Here is a 27,682-nt window from a genome sequence, read left to right on the forward strand (position 1 = left end):
TGTTGGATGTTTTCTCACTTCCTCCCTGAATTCCTCAACAGCCCATATTTCTCAGCTACACCCTTTCTCTTCAGATGGTTACTTTTTTGCACTAAGGAGTCCTGGCTGAAAAGCTTTTGAAAATAATTTTCTTCTTCCTTGCTACCATTGCTGACATTGTTATGTGTCAGCTAGACCCTCCTTGTTAGCGAGTATCAGGTCCAGTAGCATTCCTCTCCTAGCTGACTCATCCACCATATGCATCAAGTTGTCATCAATGCACTGAGGGACCTCCTGGACTGTGGCTGGCTAAGCAGGCCTTCCAGAAAATATCTGGGTAGTTAAAATCCCCCAGGAGAACCAGGGCCTGTGATTGTGAGGCTGCTGTCAGCTGCCTGTAGAAGGCTTCATCAACTTCCTTGTCCTGATCAGGTGGTCTGTAATAAACACCCACAACAGTATCACCCATGCTGGCCTGCCCCTTAATTCGCACCCACAAACTCTCAACTTGCCCTTCATCCACTCCTGGACAGAACTCAATACATTCTAGCTGCTGCCTCACATAAAGAACAACTCCACCTCCTCACTTTATTGACTTGCCTTTCCTACAAAGGACATAGCCATCCATGACCACATTCCAGTCATGTGAGCTGTTCCACCAGTTCTCTGTAACTGCCACCAGATCATAACCTCTTGACCACACATAGATATCTGACTCCTGCTGTTTATTTCCCATGCTGCGTCTGTTGGTGTGCAGTCATTGCAGGGAGCAAGCTGAGCATACTGATTTTACCCTGGTGGGGTAGGAGGCCTTCTAGACCTCATTAATAGTGGAACAGTGCCTCACTGGTGCAAGCCCAGCAACAACCCCATCCCCCCTCAATTCTAGTTTAAGCCTCTGTGAATGAGCCCTGGTAGTTCTTGTCCTAGAATTCTTTCCCCGCTGTGAGATAAGCCTCTCCCACATACTACCATCCATCCTGGTGTCCTATAAAAACATCCATTATCAAAGAACCCAAAGCCCTGCCTGTAGCACCAGTCTCAGAGCCAGGCATTTACAGATTGGATTCTTCTACTCCCTTCCATATCATGGAGGGGTACTGGAAGTAGAGAAGAGAAAATAACTTGAGCCCCAGGCTCTTTCACCAACTGTCCCAACAACTTGCAGTCTCTCTTCATTCCCCTCAGACTGCAGGATGCAGCCTCCTCCTCACCTGTCTGGAAGATCAGTAAGAGATAATGGTCTGATGACTGCAACACGTTGGAGAGTTCTCTAGTGATATCCCTGATTCAGGCTCCAGAAAGACTGCAGACTTCCCTATGATGAGGGGCAACCCTATATATTGGGCCCTCTGTTTCTGCCAGGAGCAAGTCTCCAACAACCAGAACTCTTCTTCCTTGTGGAAGAGGTTGATAATGTGCACTTGACCCCTGCCATAGCCATGAACCTGCCACCAACCACCCTCTTCATTTAAGCTTCCACCTGACAGGTGTAGGACACAGGGGCCTCTCCATCCTGGATCTCAACTTCCAGTGCTCCATGTCTGTTGTGTATGGGTGACTGGCAAGGTGAGGGAGGCCGGGGAGGGGTTTACCTGTCTTCCCAAGCAGGGACCTATATCCATTCCCCTCCTTTTCTTAGACCACTGCCTTCATCCTGGGGACATGAGGGGAGGGGATTCTCTGCTTCCCAAAGAGCCTCCAGCTGCTGCCTTTGCATGGTATGATTCCACCCATCTATTTCCTACTTCTGTTCTCGGATTTTTCTCAACCTTACCACCTCCTCCTTCAGCTCCACCACCTGGCTGGGTGAATCACTGATCTGTCACACTGCAGACAGGCAGTGTCACTGCTGCCCATTGGAACAAGTGCCAGGGGAAGGCACTCCCTGCAGCTGGACTCCTGCGCTGCCGTGTTTTTGCACAGGACCTCAGTCTGAGTTTCCACATTCCTCCCGGCAGTGGTTTTTGGCTGTGTTATAACCGTGTCAGGTCATAGAATGGTCTGGGCCAGAAGGGACCTCCAAAGGTCATCTAGTCTGACCTCCCCACAGTCAGCAGGGACACCCCCAACTAGACCAGATTGCGCAGGGCCTTGTCAAGTCTCACCTTGAATATCTCCAGGGACGGGGCCTCAACCACCTCCCTGGTCAACCTGTTCCAGTGTTATACCACCCTCATAGTAAAGAACTTGTTCCTAACATCCAATCTAAATCTGCCCCTCTCCAGCTTAAAGCTTCTCTGCTGGGATTTCTTTCCTTGGTCTTCACTGGTTCCAGGGAACCTACAAGCTGCAGACAGCTGAGGCACCACCTGGGCACATGCAAGCCATTTGTTCGCCCTGTGCTCTGTGGGCAGCATTGCTGCCCTCCCTGAAGGTGTGATCAACTGTGGGTGGTGCTGGTCTCAGCAGCCCGCTCACAAGCTGACAGGATTGGCACAAGGATATTGCTTTTCCTGGCCTCAAGCCCCCTAAAGAGCTTTTCCTTGGCTGTTTTTGCTTCATATCCTTTCCCCAGTGCATTCTTTCCTGCCCTGAAGCTGGTCTCCACATAGCTTTAAAAAGAGCTACCAAGAAGATAAATACCTACATGTAATGTGTATCATGCAATAGTTTAGAGCCTGTTACCCCTTTCTTTGTGTGCAAGGAATTTCAGTATGCCTCAGCACCGGTTACTCACCTCTGTGATCCTTAATATTACTTTAACTGTCTATTTGCACTTACACATTAAGTCATGTGATAGTTCTGTATAAAACACTATAGAAATACGGGATATTTTATGTGTAAGCAAACAAGAGCAGGGGGCAAAAAACTCTAATACAATTTAAACTGGAAATAGCACATAATGATATACAAGAGGAAGTTACTGAAAATAAGATGTAAAGTGAAAATAGCAGTATATTTTCTAAGAGCGTTTATTTAACATTAGCGGTCCAGCCTAAAAAAGTTGATGAAATTCTAGTGCTACTTCTTACTTCAGTAAATAAAGTTATGCAGATAAATTGCCATACAACTCATCCTAGCCAAATAGCCCCTATTTCCTGTTGACTTAAGTAGTCCAACCTCTGTCCACAAAGAATATTGTGAAAGAATTAGCATGTCTTGTTAAGGTGGACAGGCTCGTAGTCCAGATGTACAGGCAGAGATGCTTTCAGAATAAAAATCTATGTTTGGTAATTATGTAAGGAACAAACTGAGGCATTGGAAAGCAACAGTAAATTGTACTGATTTGACTTAAGAACATTTCTAAATATTTAAAGCTTTGTAGGCCATAGTCAATACATGGGTTCAGATACAACACACATGAAGGTCTGAGTCAGGTTACTGTTGTTATTGCCATATCTAATACTGGTGCTGAAGCAGAGGAATGTGCTGGGGTTTAATGGGTTATTTTAAAGAATAATTTCAGAGCTCTCTGTCTGTCAGTAAAAGCTGTGATGAAATTTTATATCCTGTGTGTGGCCGTTTGACACTGTGCCTTTAAGAAAGGGGCACACTGGCTAAATGTTTATAAAATATTTTGGTAGTCTAAACGAATTTCATTGGCCAAGTATTGTGGGAGGTGAGGTTAGTCCCAGCGCGGCTGGAACTTTCTCTCAGTCTTCCTTCCTTCGCTGTCCCTCTCGGCTGGATCTGCTTCTGGGCTTCTTGCCAAGAGATAAGAACTAACTAACTCCATGTAACAGGCCTGTCCACTTCTTTCCCTGTCCTGCTAACCATCCTCGATCCTCGTCTCTTCTTCTACCTCTTTGGGGGAGAAGGGAGGTAGGGGGGGTGAAGGGGGCACAGGGGGAAGCCCCCTCTGTGGGGGGGTCTGGTTTCTGGTTGAGTTCATTTGCTGTATATTCCTGTATATATTGTAAAATACCTGTATTTGTTGTGTTACATATAATCTGTTTCCTTGTAAAATATACTCTCATTTCTCCAACTGAGTTTAGCCGTGGTCTCTTTCTCAGTGGGGGAGGGAAAGCAGAGCCTTTCCTTTCAAACCACCACACTATGTCAAGTAATACTTTGTCTTTGTAGATGTTGATGAATGCAAGGCTATCCCTGGAATCTGCCAAGGAGGAAACTGCATTAATACAATAGGTTCGTATGAGTGCAAGTGTCCTGCTGGTCACAAACAGAATGAGGCAACTCAAAAATGTGATGGTAAGTGATCTTGTCAGACTGTACCTAAAAAGTGGCTAAGTAAATCTCTAGAACGCTTTATAAATGTTGATTACTGGCTTGTGTGGGTAAAGATGGTGTTTACCCTGTTTCAAAATTCAGAACTATTGATAAAGAGTGCATCTGTAAATAGCATGTAACTACAACTGAGTTATTAGGTTGGTTTGTTCATTTTCCAACACAGTTTGTGTGCAAGAGCCTAGGCAAGTAGAAATACATAGGAAATGTCTGTATTTTTTTAGATGAAAAATCAAATACATCATGCTTCCTAAGTGTAATTTAATAAGCGTAGACCATATTTATTCAGAAACGGGTTGATGGAGTTAAGAGCAGTCTATATCTTCGCATTCAATTTACATAGATAAAAGGACTGCTTGTTCAAGGCAAGTGATTAGGTGGCAATGTAAATATGTTACCTGATTACTTTACTGTCAGTTTTCAGTAATAAACAGATACGTATTTAATATCCAGGTTTAGAAGTTGTCTCTGTTTTCCGTAGTCTTGCCTATAATACAGAATTACTGGAAAAATTAATACAATCAGTTTGAAAATCACATTTTATAAGTGAAAATGTTGCGTCCATGCTTGCTGCAAGTAATACTGAAAGAAAATGAAAACATATCCAAAGGTATTTTACTCTGGTCATGTCATCCACCCTCTGTTTTTTATGTTGACTAGTTTCAGTTTCTTCTCAGTACAGTATGATATGCTCATCATGAGTTTTCCTAGCGGAAGCCTGACTATATCTTGTTAAAACCTTCCAAGAAACAGTTTGCACAAATTCCCATCTCTGAAGGTGTTTAAGAGGTAAATAGATGTGGTGCTAAGGGACATGGTTTAGCATCTGACTTGGTAGTTGGATAATAGTTGCTCTTAACCCTTGAAAAGCTCCATTTGAAGGATGCATCTTCTCAAACAAGGATGCAGTTAAAATGCAACAAATAGATGTCTGTGTAGAGATCAAAACAATGCAGGTAATTTTGTTTATGTTTCTGCCTGCCAGTTGCAGCTTTGATGTCAAATGAACAACTTACTCAGTGACAGGTTTCCTTCCTTCTGAAAACTTAAAGCATTTTTTGAAATCTATTTCTTTAACCTATCTAAAACTTTGCTTTGATTGTTAGCAATATTTCAACAGTTCTCTTTGGTAGTATCCACAGGAAAAGGGGAATATATTTTTAACAAATACCTGCTTAAAAATTTGTGATGGTTATGGGAGCATGCGTAATAGAAATGAAATGTCATCTCAGTTTGAAATATTTGCTGTTCCCTAGTCACATAATTCTAGGAATTACTGATTATAATAAGCTGCAGTGCCCAGTTTGTACCATTTTTCTGGGGAAAAAAAATCCACAATGAAACTGCTACTTGTCTGTTTCCCCATATTTCACTGTCAAAGTCATAAAGCCATGCTCACATTATTCCAAGAATGGAGCAAAGAATGAAAGTCAAGCCATAGCTCTGAGAGCTCATTATTTCTCACAGTGAGATTTATAGGATAAAAATTCAGCCAGTGCTTCAAACAATGAAATGCCAAGTTAGTGAATTGAAATTGTTTATATATGTGGGTTGGGCCATTGAGAAGGTTACAAGGAACTGGTCTCCCATGAGTTAGAACCTGTGTGCAGAGAAGTTAAATAGAAACTGCATTGTTTTATTGAAGGGGTTTTTTATCCAAAACATCATATAGAAGTACTGTAACATGTAGTGTTCCATTCCCTTCTTTAAGTGTGTAACACCAGATAAAATATTACATGCTGGCTACAAGGGACAAAATCCAAGTAGGAATCAGTAAGAAGTCAAGGCTCCAGTATTCAGAAGCAGAGGCTGGAATCTTATGCTAACTATTCCTACCTTCTTTATTTTACAGCAGGTTTTTGACTTGAGAAGGAGGGATTTCAGATCCTCTGCTATATCCTTTGCCCTTAAGCATTTGGATGTATTTGGCATATCAGATTTATTTTCAGCCTTAGATTATCATTTACTGACACTGACTTTTCAGAAATTAATGGCAATTGTATATCAGTAAAAAGAGTGTAAAGGATTTCCGAAGCACTTGAAAACACCTTGTCTGTGTGTAACTGTGTCTGTGCCCTCATATGTAGAAATGTAACTAGGTAGATTAGGCTATTTTGCAAAATATTACTTTTAAAATTAACCCAGCTCAGGGTTTGTTCAATGTTAGTGATCTTATTTATAAGCATTTCTAAATGCCTGATTTATAGACTTTCACACTAGTTAGGACAACTCCTTCCACTACTGTGTAAGCCATGGAAGGATCCAAGGAATGTGGACAAGGGTTGTACTGAATTCCTTATAGCCACAGCACTAGTGTGATGTGTCAACTAAATAAAAGAAAACCCCAAACCCCTTCACTTTCTAGCCTAGAAATTTTGATATATACTTGATGGGTAAGGAATTGATTGTGTGAGGGTGGTGGTCTATGGCTTCAGGTCCTGATGGACATCAGTGACAAGTAGTGTGCCTTAAATGTCTGTACTGGGACTAATGCTATTTAATATCTTCAGCAATGACATAGGCAATGGGATCAAGTGCACCTGTGCAGTTAACACCAAGTGGAGTGTTGTGGTTGATGCACCTGAGGGATAGGATGCCATGGGAATGGACCTGGGCAAGCTTGAGAAGATGTTCTGTGTGAGCCTGATGAGGTTCAACAAGGCCAAGTTCCAGGTCCTGCATCTGGGTTGGGGCAATCCCCAGTATCAATACAGGCAAGAGGATGAAGAGATTGAGAGCAGCTCTGTGGAGAAGGACATGGGGGTTGGACAGCAACCAGCAGTGCATGTGCCTAGAGGACCAACCATATCCTGAGCTGCATCAGGAGAAGGATGGCCAGCAGGTCAAGTGAGGTGACTTCTGTCCCGCTGCTCCACACTGGTGTCCTGGTTTGAGGCCAGGCAGATACTCTCTTACCCCCTGAAAGGGGCAAAAGAACGACACTCACACAAATGGATTGCAAAAGTGATGGTGTGGCAGTTTAGGCTGGGTGCCTCCGGTTCCTGCCACATGGGTTGCACCTCTGGTGTCCCAAGTGTCTAGCCCAGTAGGTGGACACAGGAAATGGCATGTTTCATACCCATAATATCCTGTGCCCTATAAATCCATCTGCAAAGTCATTATCTTCCTTTTCCTTCCCTCTATGCTCCCATGGGAGATGCTTCCTATTGGGTAATGGTGGGGGAGTATCTCAAGGCCTCTTAGGCCAGTCTGGGCCTAATGCCAGGAGGACAAGGAGGGGGAGGTGCAGTCTCTGACCTGGCCAGCCTGAGACTAACCTAGCAGGGCGGGGGGGAAGAAAGAGCCCTGGGGGTTTTGCGTACACCCTCAGGTGGGGAGATGAGAAGTGTTTGGGAGGTCTTTGGGTATGCTGTAGGGGACTCTGTATGCTGTGGGATTATTTTATCACTGGACATCAACGCTAATTGATGCTATATGACAGGATGACTACTTTCAATTATTTTTTTTTAATGTGTTACTGAAATGGAAAGATCCTTTTAAAGAAAACACTGCTATTTATGGTTTTCATGCTTCAGTATAGTATTTTGTTACGCTGTTATCAGATACCAGATATTACTGTAGACTAAAACTATTTCCAAGGAAGGCTTTTTCAGAGCTCAGTAGAGCCCTTTTTCTGATAATTTAGTTGTTCACAAAATCCTGCTTACTGTAGCAGTAAAAGTCATGACATCTGGATGACAGATATCCGGGCTGGATTTTTTTGGCAGAAGCTCACCTATTACTACTCTCACCTGCAGAGTTTATGTCATAGCACTTTAAACTGGTTGTTATATTGAGACTGGCTTTCTCCTCTTGTGTGCAGTACTGGAACTCCAGCCACTCACACCACCGGTCTTATTCACCCTTAAAATAGCATTTCTCTTACTATCTTTGGAACATTTTCCTTGAGACCATTAATTTATGTATTTAGAGGGGAGAAAGGAGGAAATTAAGTAACTTTTTCAATCAGTCATCCTAAAAATATCTCTTCCTGAGTTAAAGTCTCAGAATTTCCAGTCACATGTAACAGAGATCTTGTTGAAAAAATTGCACGTACAAGAACCAAGAAGGAAGGAAGGAGAGACAGATTCAGCTCAAAAACTAGTGAAACCAAAACACCCCAATGACTTTGCACTGCTCCTGTCAGTAAGAAAGTTATTTTTCCATGAAGGTTGTCCTTGTTAAATGGCTAAAAATGTCTCTGCATGGAGAAGCTTGTGAAGTCTTCAATCCACTTTAGTCACTGCCTAGACTTCAGAAAGGTGCTTTCTCCCTTCCTAGCTCCTTATCATTTTTGGACAAGAGCCCTAGACAGCCTTAAATTCTTGTGCATTTAGCCAGGTGAGTAGGAGCCAATGTCCTTTACAGAAGTGGTGAATCACTTTCTTTCTGCACCTTTCACTAGTCAGCAGTGCAATCTCTACCTATTCATAACCTTAGTGACCAACTAGTTTGAAATTTAGTTTCCTTTGATGGAAGGAAAGTAGCAGTTACCTGTGCCAAAAGGAGTGAAAATGAAGGAGAAGCTTAGTTTTCAAGTGCATGCTGGTTTTAGTAGTCAGAGTTTTATACAACGTGCTATGAAACCTGCAGGGTTTAAGACTCACTCTTTAAGAGAGTAACAGAATGAAACACTTATTTCAAAAATGCTAAGTAACTATTTCCTGTCTCAGGGATACTTATATTTAACTTGGGCATGTAACCTGGGCAGAGAGAAGGCTGGGGAGGGACTTCTCAGGAGATATGATAGTGATATGACTAGGGGGAATGGAATGAAGGTGAAGGTGGGGAGATTCAGGCAGGATGTGAGGAGGAAGTTCTTCAGCACGAGAGTGGTGAAGCCCTGGCATGGGTTGTCCAGGGAGGTGGTTGAGGCCCCATCCCTGGAGGTGTTTAAAATCAGGCTGGATGAGGCTCTGGCCAGCCTGATCTAGTGTGGGGTGTCCCTGCCCATGGCAGGGGCGTTGGAACTAGATGATCCTTGTGGTCCCTTCCAACCCTGACTGATACTATGATACTAAATGGACACTGCACAGCTGACTTAAGCTACATTAGAGTTATCTTCACTGTGGTGCATTGAAAGAGAAGTGTGGCCTAATCCTTCTACACCTTGGCCATGCATTCCCTTTTTCCTCCTCCTCATTTGTACAAGGAATTGAATTTCAACTGATTGAGGTTTTGAAGAGAAATTCTGTTTCCTTCTTTCAGCCAGGTTTGTGCCATCCCATTTGTGCACACATCATTTAGTTATGTTTCAAGGGATTGTCAAAAAAAGGAGATTTCTTGGATGGGTGTCCAGAAACAGCAGTCAGGACAATGTCACTCTGCAGAAAAAGCAAGCTTTTCTGGCAGTCCTTATTTAGTCCAGTTTTCTTGCCTGTCTTTCTAATATGGTGTTTCAGGCTGTGTGCATATACACAAGACAGTATTAATTTTTAAAAGACCTGGGGGTTGTAAAAGACTTGCATGAAAGATCTCAACAAGGCCTGAAGCTAGTTCCAGTTGTTTTGATTTACACACATCATTTCATTTCATTGGATTAAATCGGATGATAAGCAGTTCACTGCATTCTATATATTGTCATTAATATAGTAAATTAATGCAAGATTTCAGAGATTTCCTGGGCAATGATTCGGTTCTGAATGTCTTCAGTGGGTAAGCGTGAAGACTGAAGTGGAGGTATTATTTCTTATAAATATTTTGGTTTGGCAAAAAACCACACGAGATTGTACATATTTGTGCAGATGTCTGAATCATGGGGAATAGTTGTTACCATTTTGTAACTATTTTAAAGTAAATTTGAACTTTCTGTGTCCTCTGAAATACTTGAATAACCTTATTAAAAAAACTAACATTCACGTCCTCTGGTTGTGCTTCATAGCGTAAAGCAAACAACAGAGACCCCAGGGTGCTATGTGTATGGCATAATTAGGAATTTTAAAGATAAAGCTGTCTTTTCTACAGTGGCATTCCAAACGACATGGGAGAGGGAGTGTTTTAATCACACCTTCACTTTATAAAGCGTCTTCACATTCTTAGTGTCCTTGTGGCAAAACTTGATGTTCCTTTTAGTGCTTACGTGCCCCCTATAGATTTATATTTAAAGGGAGTCCTTTATGTGTGAACCGCCACACAGTGGGGAGTTACTTTTTTTGGCATTCTTCCTTTGAGTTGTTGGTGTGGAGAATAGTCACAAGGGAAACATATACATGACATAAAAGCTTCCTAAGAAATAACTCCTGCTGAAGTTTATTCTTCACATAGTTGTTCATCTCAGGAGAATTTCTAGAGTGGCACGTCAAAGGAATTGATAGCTCTGCAATGAATGTACTGGTCCTAGGGTTTTCTTACAAGGAATGTGAAGGTCTTCTCAGTGTCATCACAAGATAATTTCTGTCATGCGCTCTTTTTATGTTTCTCCTGCATTATTTGGCATGAGTCTGTCAGGGTTCAACAGAGTTTTTTTGTTTGATTTTTACTTCACGGTATAAAAGCTATTTAAATCAATGCTTCATAGCCTAAAGTTTGTCATAGTTGTAGAATATAGTGGTTACATAGAATGATTTGATTGTGTAAATGGTCATGACAGTCTTTACTTTCATGCTCTTCTCACTTGTATTTCCTCTGTTCCAGTAGGCTCTGCTGTGCCTCACATCTCTAGAAATACAATCCTATGGCTACTCATTGCCTTAACTTATAATTTTGCTTCCAGTTTGTGCTGGGACACTACTTTCAGTCCTGGTACCAAATGCCCTAGCATCCATTTGTTATGAACAGCAGTTCATTCATCAGCTTGATGATATCTCCCTTCTTATGTATTTATGTATTAAATTGTTTCAGTGGTCAGTGCTTTTAGTTATCAGAAGCATTCAAATGGATTAAAAATACCTGAAAAAAATAATAAAAGGTTAACAGTTGGTTGCATTTGAAGAGCTTAGCCAGAATTCTTGTTTACAGTTAGAGTATTAGAAGGCCAGAAAGCAGTCAGATCAGATGAGCAATATTGCAGAAGCCCAGAGCTGTCATGTTCAGCTGCTGTACTGTCCTACTTCCTTCAGTGAAAAAATCAGGATGTAAGTTTTGGTATTGCACTGTAGCTGTTCTGTACTTCCTAGAGATGGCACTCGGTAAGAGGAAATCCCAGGCTGCTCTCAGACTCTTCAACTTGAAATGATGCACCCCTTGAACATATAAGGAAACCTGCTTCAGATGGTACAATTACTTGCAGCGTGCAGACACTAGCAATATGTTACTCAATCCAAGTTAAATAACTTAATTTCAGAAAAGTTCGCTTTCCCTCTTTTTATTACAATTTGTCCAAGTGCCTTGCTAATGAACCTATATGCTTTCCTTTTTGGATAGATATTGATGAATGCAGCAGCATCCCAGAAATCTGTGAAGGCAATGAATGCACTAATACCCTGGGAGGTTATTTCTGTGTCTGCCCACGGGGCTATGTCACATCTGCAGATGGCTCGCGCTGTATTGGTAGGTATTCCACCCTGTAAGCTCTTAGAGCTTTCAAGGTTCTTAAGGCAATTTATACAAAGCAGCAGAAGAACTTCTGTCCCAACTATCTAGCATTCCATCCCTGCCATGCCTCATGACCTCACTGTAACTAACTAATATCTTTTATGCAGATACTTAACATTCATAACATCCTCCTTCTCTGGTGATTGCCACTGCAGCCATCTTTATGCAGATGGTAGATTCCTCTGTGCTGACTGTATTGTAGCCTGAGAACTTCTGCCTGAGATGTAATTTGTCATTTGATAAAACCAAAAACTAAGCTCTCTTTGGTTCTAATGGAGCAAACATTTATGCTTACTTGGTATTTCAAGTTCAAACGCAGGAACTTTCAGTAAAATTACAGCTTTTACAGGAAAATCTATTTAAGACCTGTTTCTGTATTACAAGAAAGATAGAATAGAATAAACCAGGTTGGAAGAGACCTTCAAGATCATTGCGTCCAACCCATCAACCAATCCAACACCACCTAAACAACTAACCCATGGCACCAAGCACCCCATCAAGTCTCCTCCTGAACACCTCCAATGATGGTGACTCCACCACCTCCCCGGGCAGCCCATTCCAATGGGCAAGCACTCTCTCTGTGTAGAATTTCTTCCTAACCTCCAGCCTAAACCTCCTCTGGCGCAGCCTGAGACTGTGTCCTCTTGTTCTGGTACTGGCTGCCTGGGAGAAGAGACCAACCTCCTCCTGTCTACAACCTCCCTTCAGGTAGTTGTAGAGAGCAGTAAGGTCACCCCTGAGTCTCCTCTTCTCCAGTCTAAGCAACCCCAGCTCCCTCAGCCTCTCCTCATAGGGCTTGTGTTCCAAACCCCTCACCAACTTTGTTGCCCTTCTCTGGACACGCTCCAGCAAGTCAACATCCTTCCTAAACTGAGGGGCCCAGAACTGGGCACAGCATTTGAGGTGTGGCCTAACCAGTGCATGTACAGGGGCAGAATGACCTCCCTGCTCCTGCTGGCCACACTGTTCCTGATGCAGGCCAGGATGCCATTGGCCCTCTTGGCTGCCTGGGCACACTGCAGGCTCATGTTCAGCCTACCATCGACCAGTACGCCCAGGTCCCTCTCTGCCTGGCCGCTCTCCAGCCACTCTGACCCCAGCCTGTAGCACTGCATGGGGTTGTTGTGGCCAATGTGCAGAACCCAGCACTTGGATGTGTTCAATCTCATGCTGTTGGACTCTGCCCATCTGTCCAGCCTGTCGAGGTCCCTCTGCAGAGCCTCTCTACCCTCCAGCAGAACAACTCCTGCCCCCAGCTTGGCGTCGTCAGCAAATTTACTGATGATGGACTCGATGCCCTCGTCCAGATCATCAATAAAGATGTTAAAGAGCATGGGGCCCAGTACTGATCCCTGGGGCACACCACTAGTGACTGGCTGCCAGCTGGATGTGGCACCATTCACCACCGCTCTCTGGGCTCAGCCCTCCAGCCAGTTCCTAACCCAATGCAGTGTGCTCCTGTCCAAGCTGGGCTGACAGCTTGGCCAGGAGTTTGCTATGGGGGACGGTGTCAAAGGCCTTCCTGAGATGTATGCTTATTTTTACATGTGGTAATTTCTTCTATACAACTGCATGTACCAAATACATGAAATAAACCATTCTGATGAATTAACTAAAAGTACTGTGTACCATGTATAAAAAAATATTAACAATTGCTAATAATAGTTTCTTTTCTGTATCCCATGTGGTTCTTCTTATTTTAGACATCTCATGGTACGTTGTTCTCATGTTGGGAAAGGGATAGGAATTCTACAGGGATTTCTGAGTTACAGATAAGTGGTGTAAGTAACACAGACCTACAAGTCTTTTTTTCACAATGTAGTCAGCTTTTGTTATCCAGATTATCTGAAGATTGGTGGGTTTCAGCAATAGTGAGAACTGTTTCAGGCTGACATACAGTAAATGGGTTAACCTATCTCTTTCCCCCTCCCAGTGCAGAAGTAAGGGAAAAGTATCACACAAAACTCCGTGTTGAGATAAAGAGAGTGAGATAAGAGTTTAATAAAAAATGAGACAGCATGATCATGATGCACAGTTGCCTTAGCTTAGCCTACTTGTGGAAAAAACTCAGTGAAATGCAGGAAAGGAGAAAAAACAGTATAAACCAGAAAATCAAAACCAGTGAGCTACCTGACTCCCACCCATCTCACTGCCATGCCTACAGAAAGGAGCCAGCACTCAAGAGGCAAGAACCCAGAAGCAGCAACCAGAACAGGAGGCCTCTCATGTTACAATCTGAACCTCAAACACTGTAATGTTTTGCTCCAGCCAGTATTTAATTTTAAAACTGGCATGTGGCAGGACAGTTTTGAATAAGAGCATCAAATGGGAATTCAACCCTGTGGCAGTTTAGGTTAACTGCCTCCTGCTGCTGCCACACATGATACACCTCCTGTGTCCCAAGTGTCCAGCCCAGTGGGTGGACACAGGAAATAGTGTATTTCATACCCATAATGTCCTGCTCCCTATAAATTTATCAGCAAAGTCTCACTCTCTCTCTTTCTTCCCTCTCTGCTCCTGTGGGAAATGCTCCCTATCTGGTAATAGAAGGGGAGTTATCTCAAGGCCTCTTTGGCCTGGCTAGGCATAATGCCAGGAGGAGAAGGGGTAAGGGCAACCTCAAGTCTGGCCAGCTGAGATTAACCTAACAGTGGAGGGGGGGAAGAAAGAGCCCTGGGGGTTTTGGCTATACCCTCTGATAGGGAGAATTGGAGTGCTGGGAGTATTCTGGGTATGCTGTAAGGGATTCTGTATGCTTTGGGATCTTTTTTGTCACTGTGTTTGTAGCTCTCTCTAAAACACTTACTGCTTTTCCATTTAAATTTTCCATCACTTCTGCAATCCATTTGTGTGAGTCTCAATTTTCTGCCCTGGTGGGAGGCAAGAGAGAATCTGCCTGAACTCAAACCAGGACAAACCCACGACGGAATCCATGATTTCCAGTACAATCAAAAATTCTGTGGATTTTGGTGTAGTTTACAACCTCTTTTCAGAAGTCAGCTCGCAACCCCAGTTGTGCACAAATCACATGCCCAAGTCGGATAAGGCAGGCCTTTGTGTCACTCTCCTTGCCTTAAGTGAAAATGTGTCTGAAAATTCCTTTGCTCTCAAATGTTTATAGTATTGGGGTATAATTTGTATACTCTGGAACTGGAAATACTAAAGAATGTAATCCTTCTTAATAGAATTATTCTTCCCAGTTTATGATAAATACTTGTGCTTAACCAAAATGTCTTGATGTGCTCAGTTGTTGCAATTAGTATGATGTCTTTGCAAATTCATTGCACTTTCCTTTAGGATGTGTCCCTGAAAGAACTAAAATATAATAAACAATGTAGTATTTATATAGAGTAATTTTCACACGGCACTGAAAATGCTGTTGTACATTCAGTCTCCTGAGGAGAGTGGATTTACAGCATTTTTCAGTCAGATACATCTACACTAATTTATTGATGTTGCTGTTATATGAAGTGTCTTGGGCTTTGCCATAGTAGGATTTTTTAGATAGTATCTCATTTCCATTTGTATTCCTTTGTATCTTTTGTATCATTCTTATTTCCTGAGCATTCTTTAATCTTTAAGTTTGCATGATGGATTAATGCATCTAGTGGATTAATCTAGTGGATTAATGCATAACTAGTGTTACTGCAAATGCATGACCCAGCAGTAAAACAACATTAGGAATGAATTGGTGGTGTGTGTGTTTGGAATGTTTTTGTATTTGTTTTTGTTGTGCTTTTTAATACAAAATTTTAAACCTTTTTGTCTTTACATGCATTCCGGAAGGGGAAGAAATTTTGAGAGTTTCTGGGAGTTCTAGGGATCCTGGGATGCATTAAGAAGATTTTTCAGTGGTGCCCAGTGATAGGACAAGGGGCAGTAGACACAAACTAGGACACAGGAAGGTCCTTCTGAGCATAATGAAAAATTTCCTTACTTTGAGGGTGATGCAGTAGTGAAACAGGCAGCACAGAGAGGTTGTGGAGTCTCCTTCTCCTGAACGTGGTCCTGTGCATCCAGATGTAGATCGATCAGCTTTATCAGCAGAGTTTGACTGGATGATCTCCAGAGGTCAATTCCATTCTGTAATTCTGTCATTCCAGATCAGAGGGCAAGTACGTGTTTCTCCAGTATAGTGAACGGTCGCTGTGCACACAAGCTTCCTGGGAGGCACACCAAAACACAGTGCTGCTGTGAGTCTGGCCGGTGCTGGGCCATTGAGTCTGTTCCAGAAATGTGTCCTTTGAGAGGATCTGGTGAGTGGCTTTTTGGCTGATTGGCATGTTTTCTCCTCCTTGCTGCCCATTCTAGTTGGTTTTGAGGTCAGGGGAATATTTTACACTGCTTTGAAATTTAGGCTAAATGGAAAATAAGCATTAAATTACTATTCATTCTTGTGTTTTTAATACTGATACACAATCTGTGAACCATTTTTTTCTGGTTGTGATTGTTTGGGACTAGTTTCTTTAACGTAGTTTTGTTGACTGGAAATAGTTCTTGAGAAACGGGAAAGATTTTGTGGTAAAGGAGAGAAAATAACTCTGAGGGTCTGTAGTTAATTTTTATTTAAAGGAACAGCTGCTCTCTTGTTCCGTTAAAATTTGGGTTATTTTCAACTAGAAATGTGTCAGTATTTCATTTTTTCTTTCAACTCTTCTCATAGAGCAGTAATACAAATCCATGGTGAAATGTATTCTCAGTTTATCTATGGATCAAGAGTACTGAGTGACCAGGGAGTTAGAGTGCTGCTGACAGCACTTCAACAAAAAAGTTTCAACAAATATTTGTAAATCACAGAATTTCCTTTTATTGTTTTTACTGTCCTTCCTTAAATAACAACTGTGACAATCGTGGTATCTGCGTGAGTTTAGGAGTGGAAGAAGGAACATGTAATATCAAAGCAACAAGTAGTTGGTGTTCTGGTTTTTGTAGTATACATACAAAGATCTGTATCGTCCCCATAAGCTGACTCTGAAGAGTTGGTTTATTTTATGCTTCTCTGTGTGCTCCTGTTTAATAGATGAACACCGCAGACTTTGTGTGGATGGTGTTCCTGCTGGAGGTAGTTCCAGAGGTGGTAGTGGGACAGGAGGAAACCGTTTTCTTCCACGTGGCAATGGCAATGGCAATGGCTACAGCCGAGGAGGAGCAGGATTCATTCCCATCCCTGGAAGCAATGGTTTCTCCCCAGGTGTAGGCGGAGCAGGGGTAGTGACAGGTGTTCAAAGTCCCACTGGAAATGGCCCAATAATTACAGGGCTAAGTAAGTACTTGTATTGTTGTGTCTGTTTTCTCTCTCTTTTTGAATTCCTTCTGTTTTTCCCTTAGTTTTAAATCTGGAGATGATATGGTGTGCTTAACACTGAAGAATGCCTTTGTATTCAACTATATTTGAGAGACTGCGGCTGATACATTTGGTAGTTCAGGAGCCTTTTTGTTTTTTAACAAGAGTTCAGATACAGAGATCTTTTTCTTCACTTCAATTACAGAGTCCTTGAGACTGTGTTGTCCTTACTGGTCTGTCTTGGCCAGCACTAACAAAGCTACGAATTTCTCAAAACCTATCAGAGCTGAAGTTAAACTGGTCTCTTTCCTTGTTCTTCCAAATGTAATACCTATTCTGCAGGAACACTGCATTGACTGAAAGCCCAAGAGGAGTAACATTCAGAGGGAAGTCTCATATATGTAAAGTTGCTTATAACATGTGTAAGCACATGTCTAGGATCAGAAATAAAAAATGTGTAGGAACAGACTGCTTCAGTTTTTAACCGAGATTAGGATTTATTCATGAGGCCACTGACAGTCAGATTATATATATAGATGGTAAATCATAATTAAGACTGTTTGCTTCATATGTTCTTTGTTTCTGAGAATTACTTTGTTTTGTTACTGTCCTGTCAACAGAAAATGCTTGGAAAAAATATTTGATTTGGTGCATGTATTTATGCACCTTATAACATATTTTCTGAAGCCAATTGTAATCTTGATATTTACTTCTATTTGAAAATATGGATATTTGACTCATGTTATCTTTTTATTTTTAGCAATACACAATCAGACAATAGATATCTGTAAACACCATCCCAGCCTTTGTTTAAATGGACGTTGCATAACAACCCTTTCCAGTTACCGATGCGAGTGCAGCATGGGATATAAGCAGGATGTAAATGGAGATTGTGTAGGTAAGTACACATTTCTAAATGTACGTGTTATTCACTTTTAAAATGCTAATATTTTTCTGCTTTAAATTTTGTTAGTGTTTTGGGTTTTCTTTAGCGCATATTCTTTTTTCCTCCAGTACATACTAATTTTAATGATATTGCTCATGTGATGGAAAGTGCAAAGACCACGCTATTACCTACAATAGAATAGTTTAAAATCTTCATGAGAGTTATCTGATTCTATTAAAAAAAAAAAGGGCAGAAGAAATCTTTAATCATAAATACTAGCATTGAGTGTTCTTGTGCTTGGTGAGTATTATGCATTTTCTCTTCACATTTATCAAAGTGTTCCACGTTGGGTTTTTTGTTATACTCACATAGCTCCTTTTTTGCTACAGGAGTTAGTATCAAGTTTGTTCAAGGTAATGAAAAGTAGAATTTACATTTTACCTATTTGTAAGAATAAATGACAGTTTGAAATAAATAATTTAAAGCATGCATTAAGTAACTTTTGGTTATATTCATATTTTATGTGAAAGTGCTGAATGCTAACTTGAAATTTGTAAGGCTGAAGTTTTATTCAGTTAATGTGGACTACACTTTGCAGTGCCAAACACTCATCAAGTATTTCAGGGAAAACAGAAAATTCTTTTGGGGTGGTTAGTTGCATAGAGAGGGATCTGGCATGCACAATACAGCTTAGTAAACATACAGGATGCTAAATAGAAAGCTATTTCAGATCTGTGAATAAAAAGTATTTCACAAGAGCTTGTTAACAATAGGCTTTTCTCACTGAAATATGCTTCTGGAATCAATTCCTAGATTACCTGTGGATTAAAGGAATATATAGAAACAAAAGAACATAGAAAATTGCAGCTCCATGAATCTTTAAAAGAACCTTCTAATCCAAGTCTACACTGCATAGAGGAAATACAAATATGACTGAGCTACTTTATGCTTCATAACAGCAGATGGCATAATAGTGGCATATGATTATGTATCAGTTCACTGTATCACATGAGATTAAATCGTTATTAAACTCTGCAAGCCCTTTTTTAAATTTGCAGAACATGGAAAATGAATGGCATCACCAAGGTGAAAAATAGTATGGTTTGATACTATGCATTGATAATGGGGCATGTGCAAGTTAAGAGTCTAGGGGAAAAAAATGAATTGTAAAAAATAAAGTCAGGTCAAAGCAAATCTTTATGCAAGTAGTAAGGTTAACTCCTAGGTAAGAGATCATTCCAAAATAAATATTAGGTATTAATAGTACTGGGAAATTTTCAGGTAAGACAATGAACTCAAGGCTTTACCTGAGTTTCAATAACCACTAGGACAAGAGAAATGTTTCAGTGCCTTTGGCTCCTCTTTGTCTTCCCAGCCTAGATGACCAGATATTAACGTACTAGTTTAATCTGAGGATGGCTTTTGGTTTTAGTCCAGAACAGAATTTAATCTGTGGCTGAGCTGGTTATGAAATACTTAATTTGGTTCTATCTTTATGCTTCTTACGTTGCAAGAAGTAAAACTGTATGTACTTAATTGAAACTGGAAGAAATTGTGCATGCAAAAATTAATAGGACAATAGTCTGTGGTTTACAAGGCCCATCTGATTTGTATGTCCAAGTGCTGACTGATAGATGTATGCTTAACAGCTGTTTGATACTCTGTCTGTTTCTGTTCTGTGAGGTTACCCTGTAAGCCCACCAGCCTTGCATTCTGAGCTAATAGTGGAGCTGCACCTGATTTTCAGCTGGAGGTTCAAGTGCCTGAAAACTGTGAAACTAGATTGACAGGTGCATGGCAAAATAAAAATTGTCAACCTGCTGTTTCTCTAGCACGTGCTTGTGTGCCCAGGAAAAGGTGTACTCACTTGGGAAACTTAGTCTTAACTTTGTAATGCACAGCTCAGCATGAAACAGACTGAAAACTGGGGCAGTCTTGGATGCACTGAGATCAAAGCAAAGACTGAAGCTGATTTAACAAAAGCAGGAGATACTGTGCCAGACACAGTAATGTCCCAGACTGAAAGTGGGGGGGGAAAGCAGTAATGGCTTCCATCAAGTTTAAGGGTCACTTTGCCTATTTTTCTGTGTGAAAAAAAAATTAGTCATAACTAATTATTTTGTCTCTTCAGTGGGGTGCCTTTTGAGCAGCTGCTTGTATTTAGAAGACTTTTTAAAAGAGAGTGTACTTTATGGATTTTTAACTTAGATAACATGGCTTTGTTTCACTGTACATTCTAATTGCATTATAAAAAAGAAGCCAGAGTACCTTCTGTGCCACAGTGATTTGTGAGTGGTAGTTGCTATCAATGACATGGAAAGTTTTCTTGCAAATGTATGGAGGAACTTAACTGCATGGAATTTCTGTGTGTACTGATATATTTTAAATTAAATTAAAGGCTTGCAGCTTGAACATAACTTGGATACTTTTCTTACTACAGAAAGAACAGTCTTGGGGCATTGGAACAGGAACAGCACTTTCAGGCTGCCCTATCCTTTGCTGCTTGTTCCCCAAGCAATAAATTAGGAAGCCAGGAATCATTAGATATTTTTGTATAAAGTTACAGAAAAATCTTATTTCAGAATTGTCCTGCCACATGAACAAGTATTGCCTTGACATACTACTCTCTAACCTTAACATGTATTATGCTGATCTCATGCTGGGACTTGGTGATGAGTAAAGGGCCTTGAGTGTCCTAAGTGTTCTGACTCTGAATGGTCAGTCCTTTTCCCCAAAGGGATAGGCAGCTGTAATATTATGACATTCCTTTATTTCATTCTGTTTATGAAAGATCTGGAAGAAATGACAGAGGCTCTGAAAGATGCAGCAAGCATGTAGCTATGCTGTGTTGGATTTTAGTTGCTTTGTGAATACAAATATCCACATTTTAAAAGTTTGTAATGTATTTTCAGACTTACTGGAGTAAGTCTGAAGGGGTGTTTGAAAGTTCAGTACTGTGTCTAGTGAAATTCTGACAACTGTTACAGATGAAACTCTGAAAAATAGAGATAAGTGTGATGAAACTAGTGAAAGAAATATTTGACACTGAAGTGACTTGTGTTGGGAGATAGAATAAATGGGTTAAATATCTCTGTCTCAGATGTTGTCTGTTTATGCTGCTGGAATACACCTGCTTACAATGCGAACTCAAAGCCAACGACTCCTTTGTATTAACATATATTTGCCATTTCTTGTTTTGTCAAGAGCTTATAAAAGTAAGAGCATCTTAAGATGCATATTTACATGATTTCCACATAATCATGTGATGCACATGGCTTTGGAAGGATTTTCTGAGCTGAAGTCAGGTATTTCATGGAGGAACACTGCATTCCTGCTGTACAAGTATCATAGTATCATAGTATCAGTCAGGGTTGGAAGGGACCACAAGGATCATCTAGTTCCAACCCCTCTGCCATGGGCAGGGACACCCCACACTAAGTGAAATATGTTTCTAGCATGGACATGTGTTCTTTAAGAGATGGAACAAACTGAAGCTTTATTTATGATTAAATTAGAGCACAAGTTAACATTCATGGCACAGCACTTTCTAGAATTACATACTCATTTAATGTACAAATGTTTTTATGAATTTAATTTCTTATTCTGTCCCCTTATTTCCAAGATGCAATGAGCTAAGTTTTAGAACTAGACATAAAAAAGGGTGAGTATAAATGATCAGCAAAATCACTCTGGATTTGTCCTAGTACTTCTGGTAGCATATTCTGCAAAATGCTTGGGAAAATCATTATTACTAAGAACTAATCATCAATGACTTTTCTTAGCCCCAGCTTTCTGTTTGCAGTTTATGGCCAGGTACCCAAAACTTTTGGAAATTGCCATTGGCATTGTGACATTAAAGCCTACCTAAATGAAGAGATGAGTAATTTTGGAGCTGCAAGTGAAATGGGGCACAGCTGGAGGGAAAAAAAGTCAAATTAACCATGGTGATTAGTGAAGGCAGAGATTTCATTGAGGGATCCATTCTCTTTGTTACCTGTGAATTTAGCTGCTCAGGCCATCCTCTCATAGCTGCAGGGGAGACTGAGCTGGCAGTCCTGCCTGTCAGACCGGAGGGGAACACTTGCTCTGCATCCTGAATCAAAGAAGGCAAGCATTCAGGGCAAGGGTTCCAGGAGGGTTTAGAGAAGCATAATAGGGAAGAACAGTCAGTGTAAGAATAGTTGTCTTGGGAGAAACTTGGAAAGCTTTTTTTGAAAGAAGCTGGAAGTTTTCAGATCCTTGTTTCATACGTGAGTTATTTCTGATCAGGTACCTAAAATTTAAGGTGATTAAAGTGTGTTTGTTTGCACCCAAATGCCAAAAACCTTTGGAAAGCAAAGATACGTTATAGAGGACTAGAATAAGTCTGGTGTTGCTCAAATGCAAAGATGGAGATCGAGGATGCAACGGGGCATAAATTATTGAAACATGGTACACAGACTGTGTCTCATGAATCTCCTGCTGGTGTCTGGCCTCTCCTCATATTCTGCAATGAAACTGTAGTATAATGAGGAGTTTGAGGATGCCATGATTTGTTCTGATTTTGAAATGCCCATTTTTAATTGTATTTGGTTTATTCCAAAGAGGAATTAATGGTATTTCAGTTAAATAAAACTGTGTTGAATTAAGTGATGTTCACTTTCATTAGGCAACTGTCTCATGTTTTGAAATCCTCACATGTAATTTTCCTTTTGTATTTCAAGATTTGTAAAAATCAGGTAGTAGTATTTCACTCCTTAAAATTGTCTGCCTAGTTGGACTAACATCTTTGTGTCCTTAGAAAAGTAATGCTTTTGATGAAGAACAAGTTTTAGTAGCTAGCATTTCATGGTTAGTTACCATCTTTTCACTTAGAAATTTCTAGACTTGAAAACAATCTTGTATATGCTGTGAAGTCACTAATGCTGCACTGTGCTGCCAACAGATATTGATGAATGCACTTCAAACCCGTGCTTTAATGGAGACTGTGTCAACACACCTAGTTCCTATTATTGCAAGTGCCATGCAGGTTTCCAGCGAACTCCTACCAAACAAGCTTGCATTGGTAAGAAAATTTACATCATCTCTACTGACATTGTGGATGTTCTAACCCCTTATGTCAGATCCCACTGAAGTTTGAAAAATAGTTACCAATGCAATTTCAATAAATGCCAACAGTTACACTAGTTGGAGCTCTAGTTCAGCGCTACCATTCTATTCGTTCTGTTCTTGTCTTTGAAGGTTTATCCATGTCGTGGATTAACGTCCATTCTGAAAACAAAGGGGGGAGGGCTTGTGAGTGCTTTGCCCTCCCTGCAGGTCATTTTTCCCCTGGGAAGCTGAGTCTGTTTCACTCCCCACTCCCTGCCCAGCTAGGACATAAAAAGCAGGGCATTGCAGCTATTAGCTCTCTTTTGGGCTCCTGCCTCTCCTGGATGAGAGCTACTGTGGCTGCTTTCCTGCTCCTCTTCCACATGGTCGGGCCTGATCCTTCTCCCTGCCACCTCCACACCTCTTCAGAGAGAGACTGGTTTTGTATTATTCTTCTTTGTCCCCCTCCCATCCGTCCTAGTTCCTTGCCCTTGTGAACCTTACCTGTTATTGTTATATATATATTGTTTAAAGAAAACTCTTTACCTGTCTACTTCCAAGCTGACTCCAAATTATTGTTTGGAGGATTTGCTCCTTCCTTTTTTTTCCCTTTCTGCTGGGAGGGAGGAGGGGGGGAGTGGGGGAGAGATTCTCAGCCTTTCTCCTATCTGAGCTCTTGACTCCCAGTTAAGGCCTAAACCACCACAATCCATTGTAATGGAATGTCTATCACTGGGCTAGAGAATACCCCAGCTGGGAGTTAGAATGTTGAAACACTGGCACAGGGTGCCCAGAGAGGTGATAGAAATTGCATCCCTAGAAGCGCTGGAGGGTAGGTTGGGTGGGGTTCTGAACACCCTGATATAATAGAAGATGTCGCTGCCCATCACAGGAAGGTTGGACTATATGACCTTATTTAAAGGTTCCTTCCAACCCAAAACATTCTATGGTTCAGTGAAAAAAAATCAGGAAATAGACTATTTATATGGGAATGTATATCTCTGTATGCATGTATGTAGCAGATGAAAGTATGAATAGGTTTTTAAGGGTACTCTTAAAGTAATTGCTGAGCATTGCCAAATGTAGAATTCATTGTACAGCCCTGTAAAATAGTATTTTTCCTACCTCTGATGCAGTATTTCTTAATCATCTTTGGAGAATTAATTTTTTTATTATTATTATTTAAGTAACATGCCAGCATTATTCAAAGAACTGGTTGTCGTTATATAAATTTTAATCTAACATTAAGTCTCTGATTGATATTTTGTGTTTTGCCTTTTGCTTAGATATAGATGAGTGCATCCAGAACGGTGTTCTTTGTAAAAATGGCCGGTGTGTAAACACTGATGGGAGTTTTCAGTGTATTTGCAACGCTGGGTTTGAACTGACTACAGACAGGAAAAATTGTGTGGGTAAGAATCTTCCAAATAGTGGGGCAGGCTAATAATGCCTGCTTGGTGATGCTAGAGATTGCACTTCATACTACAATTAGAGATCATTTTTTGAAATAAGGTATGACCCGAGGTAAACTTTTAGTCCCTCCATACAAGTAGTTATTTCATGGAACTACATGATTTTGAATAAAACTTGAGATAATTTTTACTTCTGAAGCTCCCTCTGTTCTCAAAAGTCCCAGGTAACTCGCTGCTAGGAATAACTTTCTTCCTTAAAGCTACACAGTGACTACTTTGTATGTCAGCACTAATGAAGAAATAATGTTTAAAATTGCCTATACTGTGTCAAAAAAGCTTCCTAAATAAACAAGAAGCTCATAGTTCTGTCAGGTGGTTGAGGCTTTTTATCCTGTCGTATACGAGAGAATGAAAGCTACACCATGTACACGGTCTGCTCAAACACGCAAAGTAGCTGGTCACAACACGAGAAAAAAAATGTTCCTTAGTCTATAGACTAAAAAAATCTTCAGATACTTATCAGAGTTATGAGTAGAATTTAGTCTTCTAGTGAACAAATATGTTGTATCAGTCCTGATTAGTTTTACTGTTAAGGTTTCGAAAGTAAAGTAACACAAGCAGTTTTCTTTGCGATATTTTGCAGACCACGATGAGTGTACCACTATCAACATGTGTTTAAATGGGATGTGCATAAATGAAGATGGGAGTTTTAAATGCATCTGCAAACCAGGATTTGTTCTGTCTCCAAATGGGCATTTCTGTACTGGTATGTAGAGCTGAGAGTTAATGCATTAAGACAATCTTGACTGAAAATGGCTTCTTTTGTACCTTCATTCATGCCAGTATAGCACTACCATACTAACATATTACTAACTCAGTATAGAAGATTTTTTAAGCTGTCTAAAATAGAAATAGGCCTTTATGCTACAGAAATAAATAAGTTATTTAGTAGTATTGTGAAAGCTACAACAGATAGTAAACCAGATTTTGAAAAGTCTTAGAATATTGTAAATGCAGAAAAAATGCAGAGCCTTTGTTAATCTTTCCTATAGTGCTGTTAAAGTGAGCAGCAATGTGGGAAGTTTAAAAATATTTTACATTGATGACCATGCATAAATATGTTTTCCACATCATTATTCTGTCAGTTTAGAGTGCATGACAATTAAGACATCGTATCTGCCACGTAGTATTACAAACTTTTTTAAAGTGAATACTTAAACGTTTTAAGTTTAGCTTTAGTTTAGAAAAACTACTGGAAGATTCCCGTTGCTGCCGGTAAGAGTAGGCTTGGGCTTGAATAATTTCTAGTAAGTGCAAAATTATTTAAATTATTTTTTTCTGATTCAAAGTTGAGCCATTTCTAATAATTGTGGTTTTCTCAATGTACATGCAGCTGAGATGTTGACTTAGAAAGGAATTGATTACTACTGAAAAGTTTTTCCACATCAAATTTTACTGTAATATAGATATTCTGTGATTAGTGCTTCCTTAACCAGACTTTAAAGCAAAATTATCATGGGATGGACAAAGGCAAATCAGTGATTTTATTAACTTTTCTTATAGAATCTGAAGTGCCTCAAACCCTACAGTTTTTCTGAGGTTTTGAGGGAGGTTTTTTAATGAGCAGGGGGAATTTTGATGAGATTTTTGTTAGAAAAAGCAAGGAGATCCTGGTGATTTATCTGTTTACCGTAAAGTCATTTGGTCATGTTCTTAAAATATTAATTGTAATCTTGCTTAAAAATAGCTATTACACTGTTGAATTGTTTTGCCTCCTGATAGATACTGATGAATGCCAAACATCAGGAATTTGCATGAATGGTCATTGCATAAATACTGAAGGATCCTTTCGGTGTGAGTGTCCACCTGGCTTGGCTGTTGGAGTTGATGGCCGTGTGTGTGTAGGTGAGCTAAGACAATTAATTTGCTTTTATTGAAAAGCAAGTGGAACTATCAAGTATTTTAATTTTTTTAATGTATCAAATTAAATCCTTCTGGATAACATTGACATCAAACCACAGATGAAGACCTGAAGAATAGAAAAAGGCTAGAGGGCAAGAGGTTTTTGGTCCGTTGGTTTGTACTGATTGCTAATGAAGAGGATGGAGAGGAATATACATCTTATAAAAAATACTGGGTGATGGGACTAAATGCAATACTGCAATAATGTAAAGTTCCTTAAACTAATTCAATCCACAGGAGATACCATCTTTCCCTTCTTCTGTATATCAGAACATCACATCTGTATCCTCTTAAGTTTCTTCTCTACTACCTCATGAATGTATCTATCATCAGAACAGTGACAAGTGGTGTCCCTCGGGGGTCCATACTGGGACATGTACTGTTTAATATTTTTATCAATGATATAGACAGTGGGATCAAGTGCACCATCAGCAGGTTGGTGGATGCCACTAAGCTGACTGGTGCTCTTGACATACCAGAGAGATGAGATGTTATCCAGAAGGACCTGTACAAGCTGGTTTGGTGGGCCCATGTAAACCTCATGAGGTTCAACAAGAGCAAGCGCAGGGTTCTGCATATGGGATGGAACAATCCTCTCTATCAATACAGACTGGGGGATGAGGTGTTAGAAAGCAGCCCTGAGGAAATGGACTTGGGAGTGCTGATGGACAAGAAGCTGGACATGAGCAGGCAGTGTGTGTTTACAGCCCGGAAGCCCAATCACATCCTGGGCTACATCAAAAGATGCGTTGCCAGCAGGTCCAGAGAGGTGATTCTGTCACTTTACTCTGCTCTGGTGAGACCTCACCTGGAGTACTGTGTCCAGGTCTGGAGCCCTCAATACAGGAAGGACATGGACCTGATGGAGCAGCTCCAGAGGAGGGCCATGAAGGTGATCATGGGGTTGGAGCACCTCTGCTATGCAGACTGACTGAAGGAGCTGGGGTTGTTCAGCCTGGAGAAGAGAAGGCTCCAAGGGGGACCTAATATTGACCTTCCAATACCTGAAGGGGGCCTACAAGAATGATGGAGACTATTTACAGTGGCCCTTAGTGATAGTTTGAGGGGCAATGGTTTCACACTAGAGGAGAGTAGATTTAGATTGGATGTTAGGAGCAAGTTCTTTACCATCAGAGTAGTGGAACACTGGAACAGGTTCCCTGGGGAGGTGGTTGGGGCCCCATGCCTGGAGATATTGAAAGTGAGGCTTGACAGGGCTCTGGGCAACATTATCTAGTTGAGGATGTCCCTCCTTACTGCAGAGGAGGTTGGACTAGATGACCTTTAGAGGTCCCTTCCTACCCAAACCGCTCTATGATTCTATAACTGTTCTATGATAGTTCTGACCCAAGTCTCAGTTAATGGAGA

At 40.8% G+C, this 27,682-nt stretch overlaps 1 protein-coding gene across 1 annotated transcript in view; it reads left to right on the forward strand.

The window, feature by feature from the left end:
- FBN2 (fibrillin 2) overlaps positions 1–27,682 on the forward strand; it is a 183,559-nt gene that overhangs the window by 51,063 nt on the left and 104,814 nt on the right. Inside the window, exons 7-15 of the mRNA XM_009901310.2 lie at positions 4,006–4,131; positions 11,530–11,655; positions 15,804–15,956; positions 16,721–16,963; positions 17,745–17,882; positions 22,795–22,914; positions 24,227–24,352; positions 24,996–25,118; positions 26,135–26,257. Coding sequence (XP_009899612.2) covers positions 4,006–4,131; positions 11,530–11,655; positions 15,804–15,956; positions 16,721–16,963; positions 17,745–17,882; positions 22,795–22,914; positions 24,227–24,352; positions 24,996–25,118; positions 26,135–26,257 — 1,278 coding nt within the window. The remainder of the gene's footprint in view (positions 1–4,005; positions 4,132–11,529; positions 11,656–15,803; positions 15,957–16,720; positions 16,964–17,744; positions 17,883–22,794; positions 22,915–24,226; positions 24,353–24,995; positions 25,119–26,134; positions 26,258–27,682) is intronic.

This window comes from Dryobates pubescens, chromosome Z (assembly GCF_014839835.1).
Source record: "Dryobates pubescens isolate bDryPub1 chromosome Z, bDryPub1.pri, whole genome shotgun sequence".
Lineage (NCBI taxonomy): Eukaryota > Metazoa > Chordata > Aves > Piciformes > Picidae > Dryobates > Dryobates pubescens.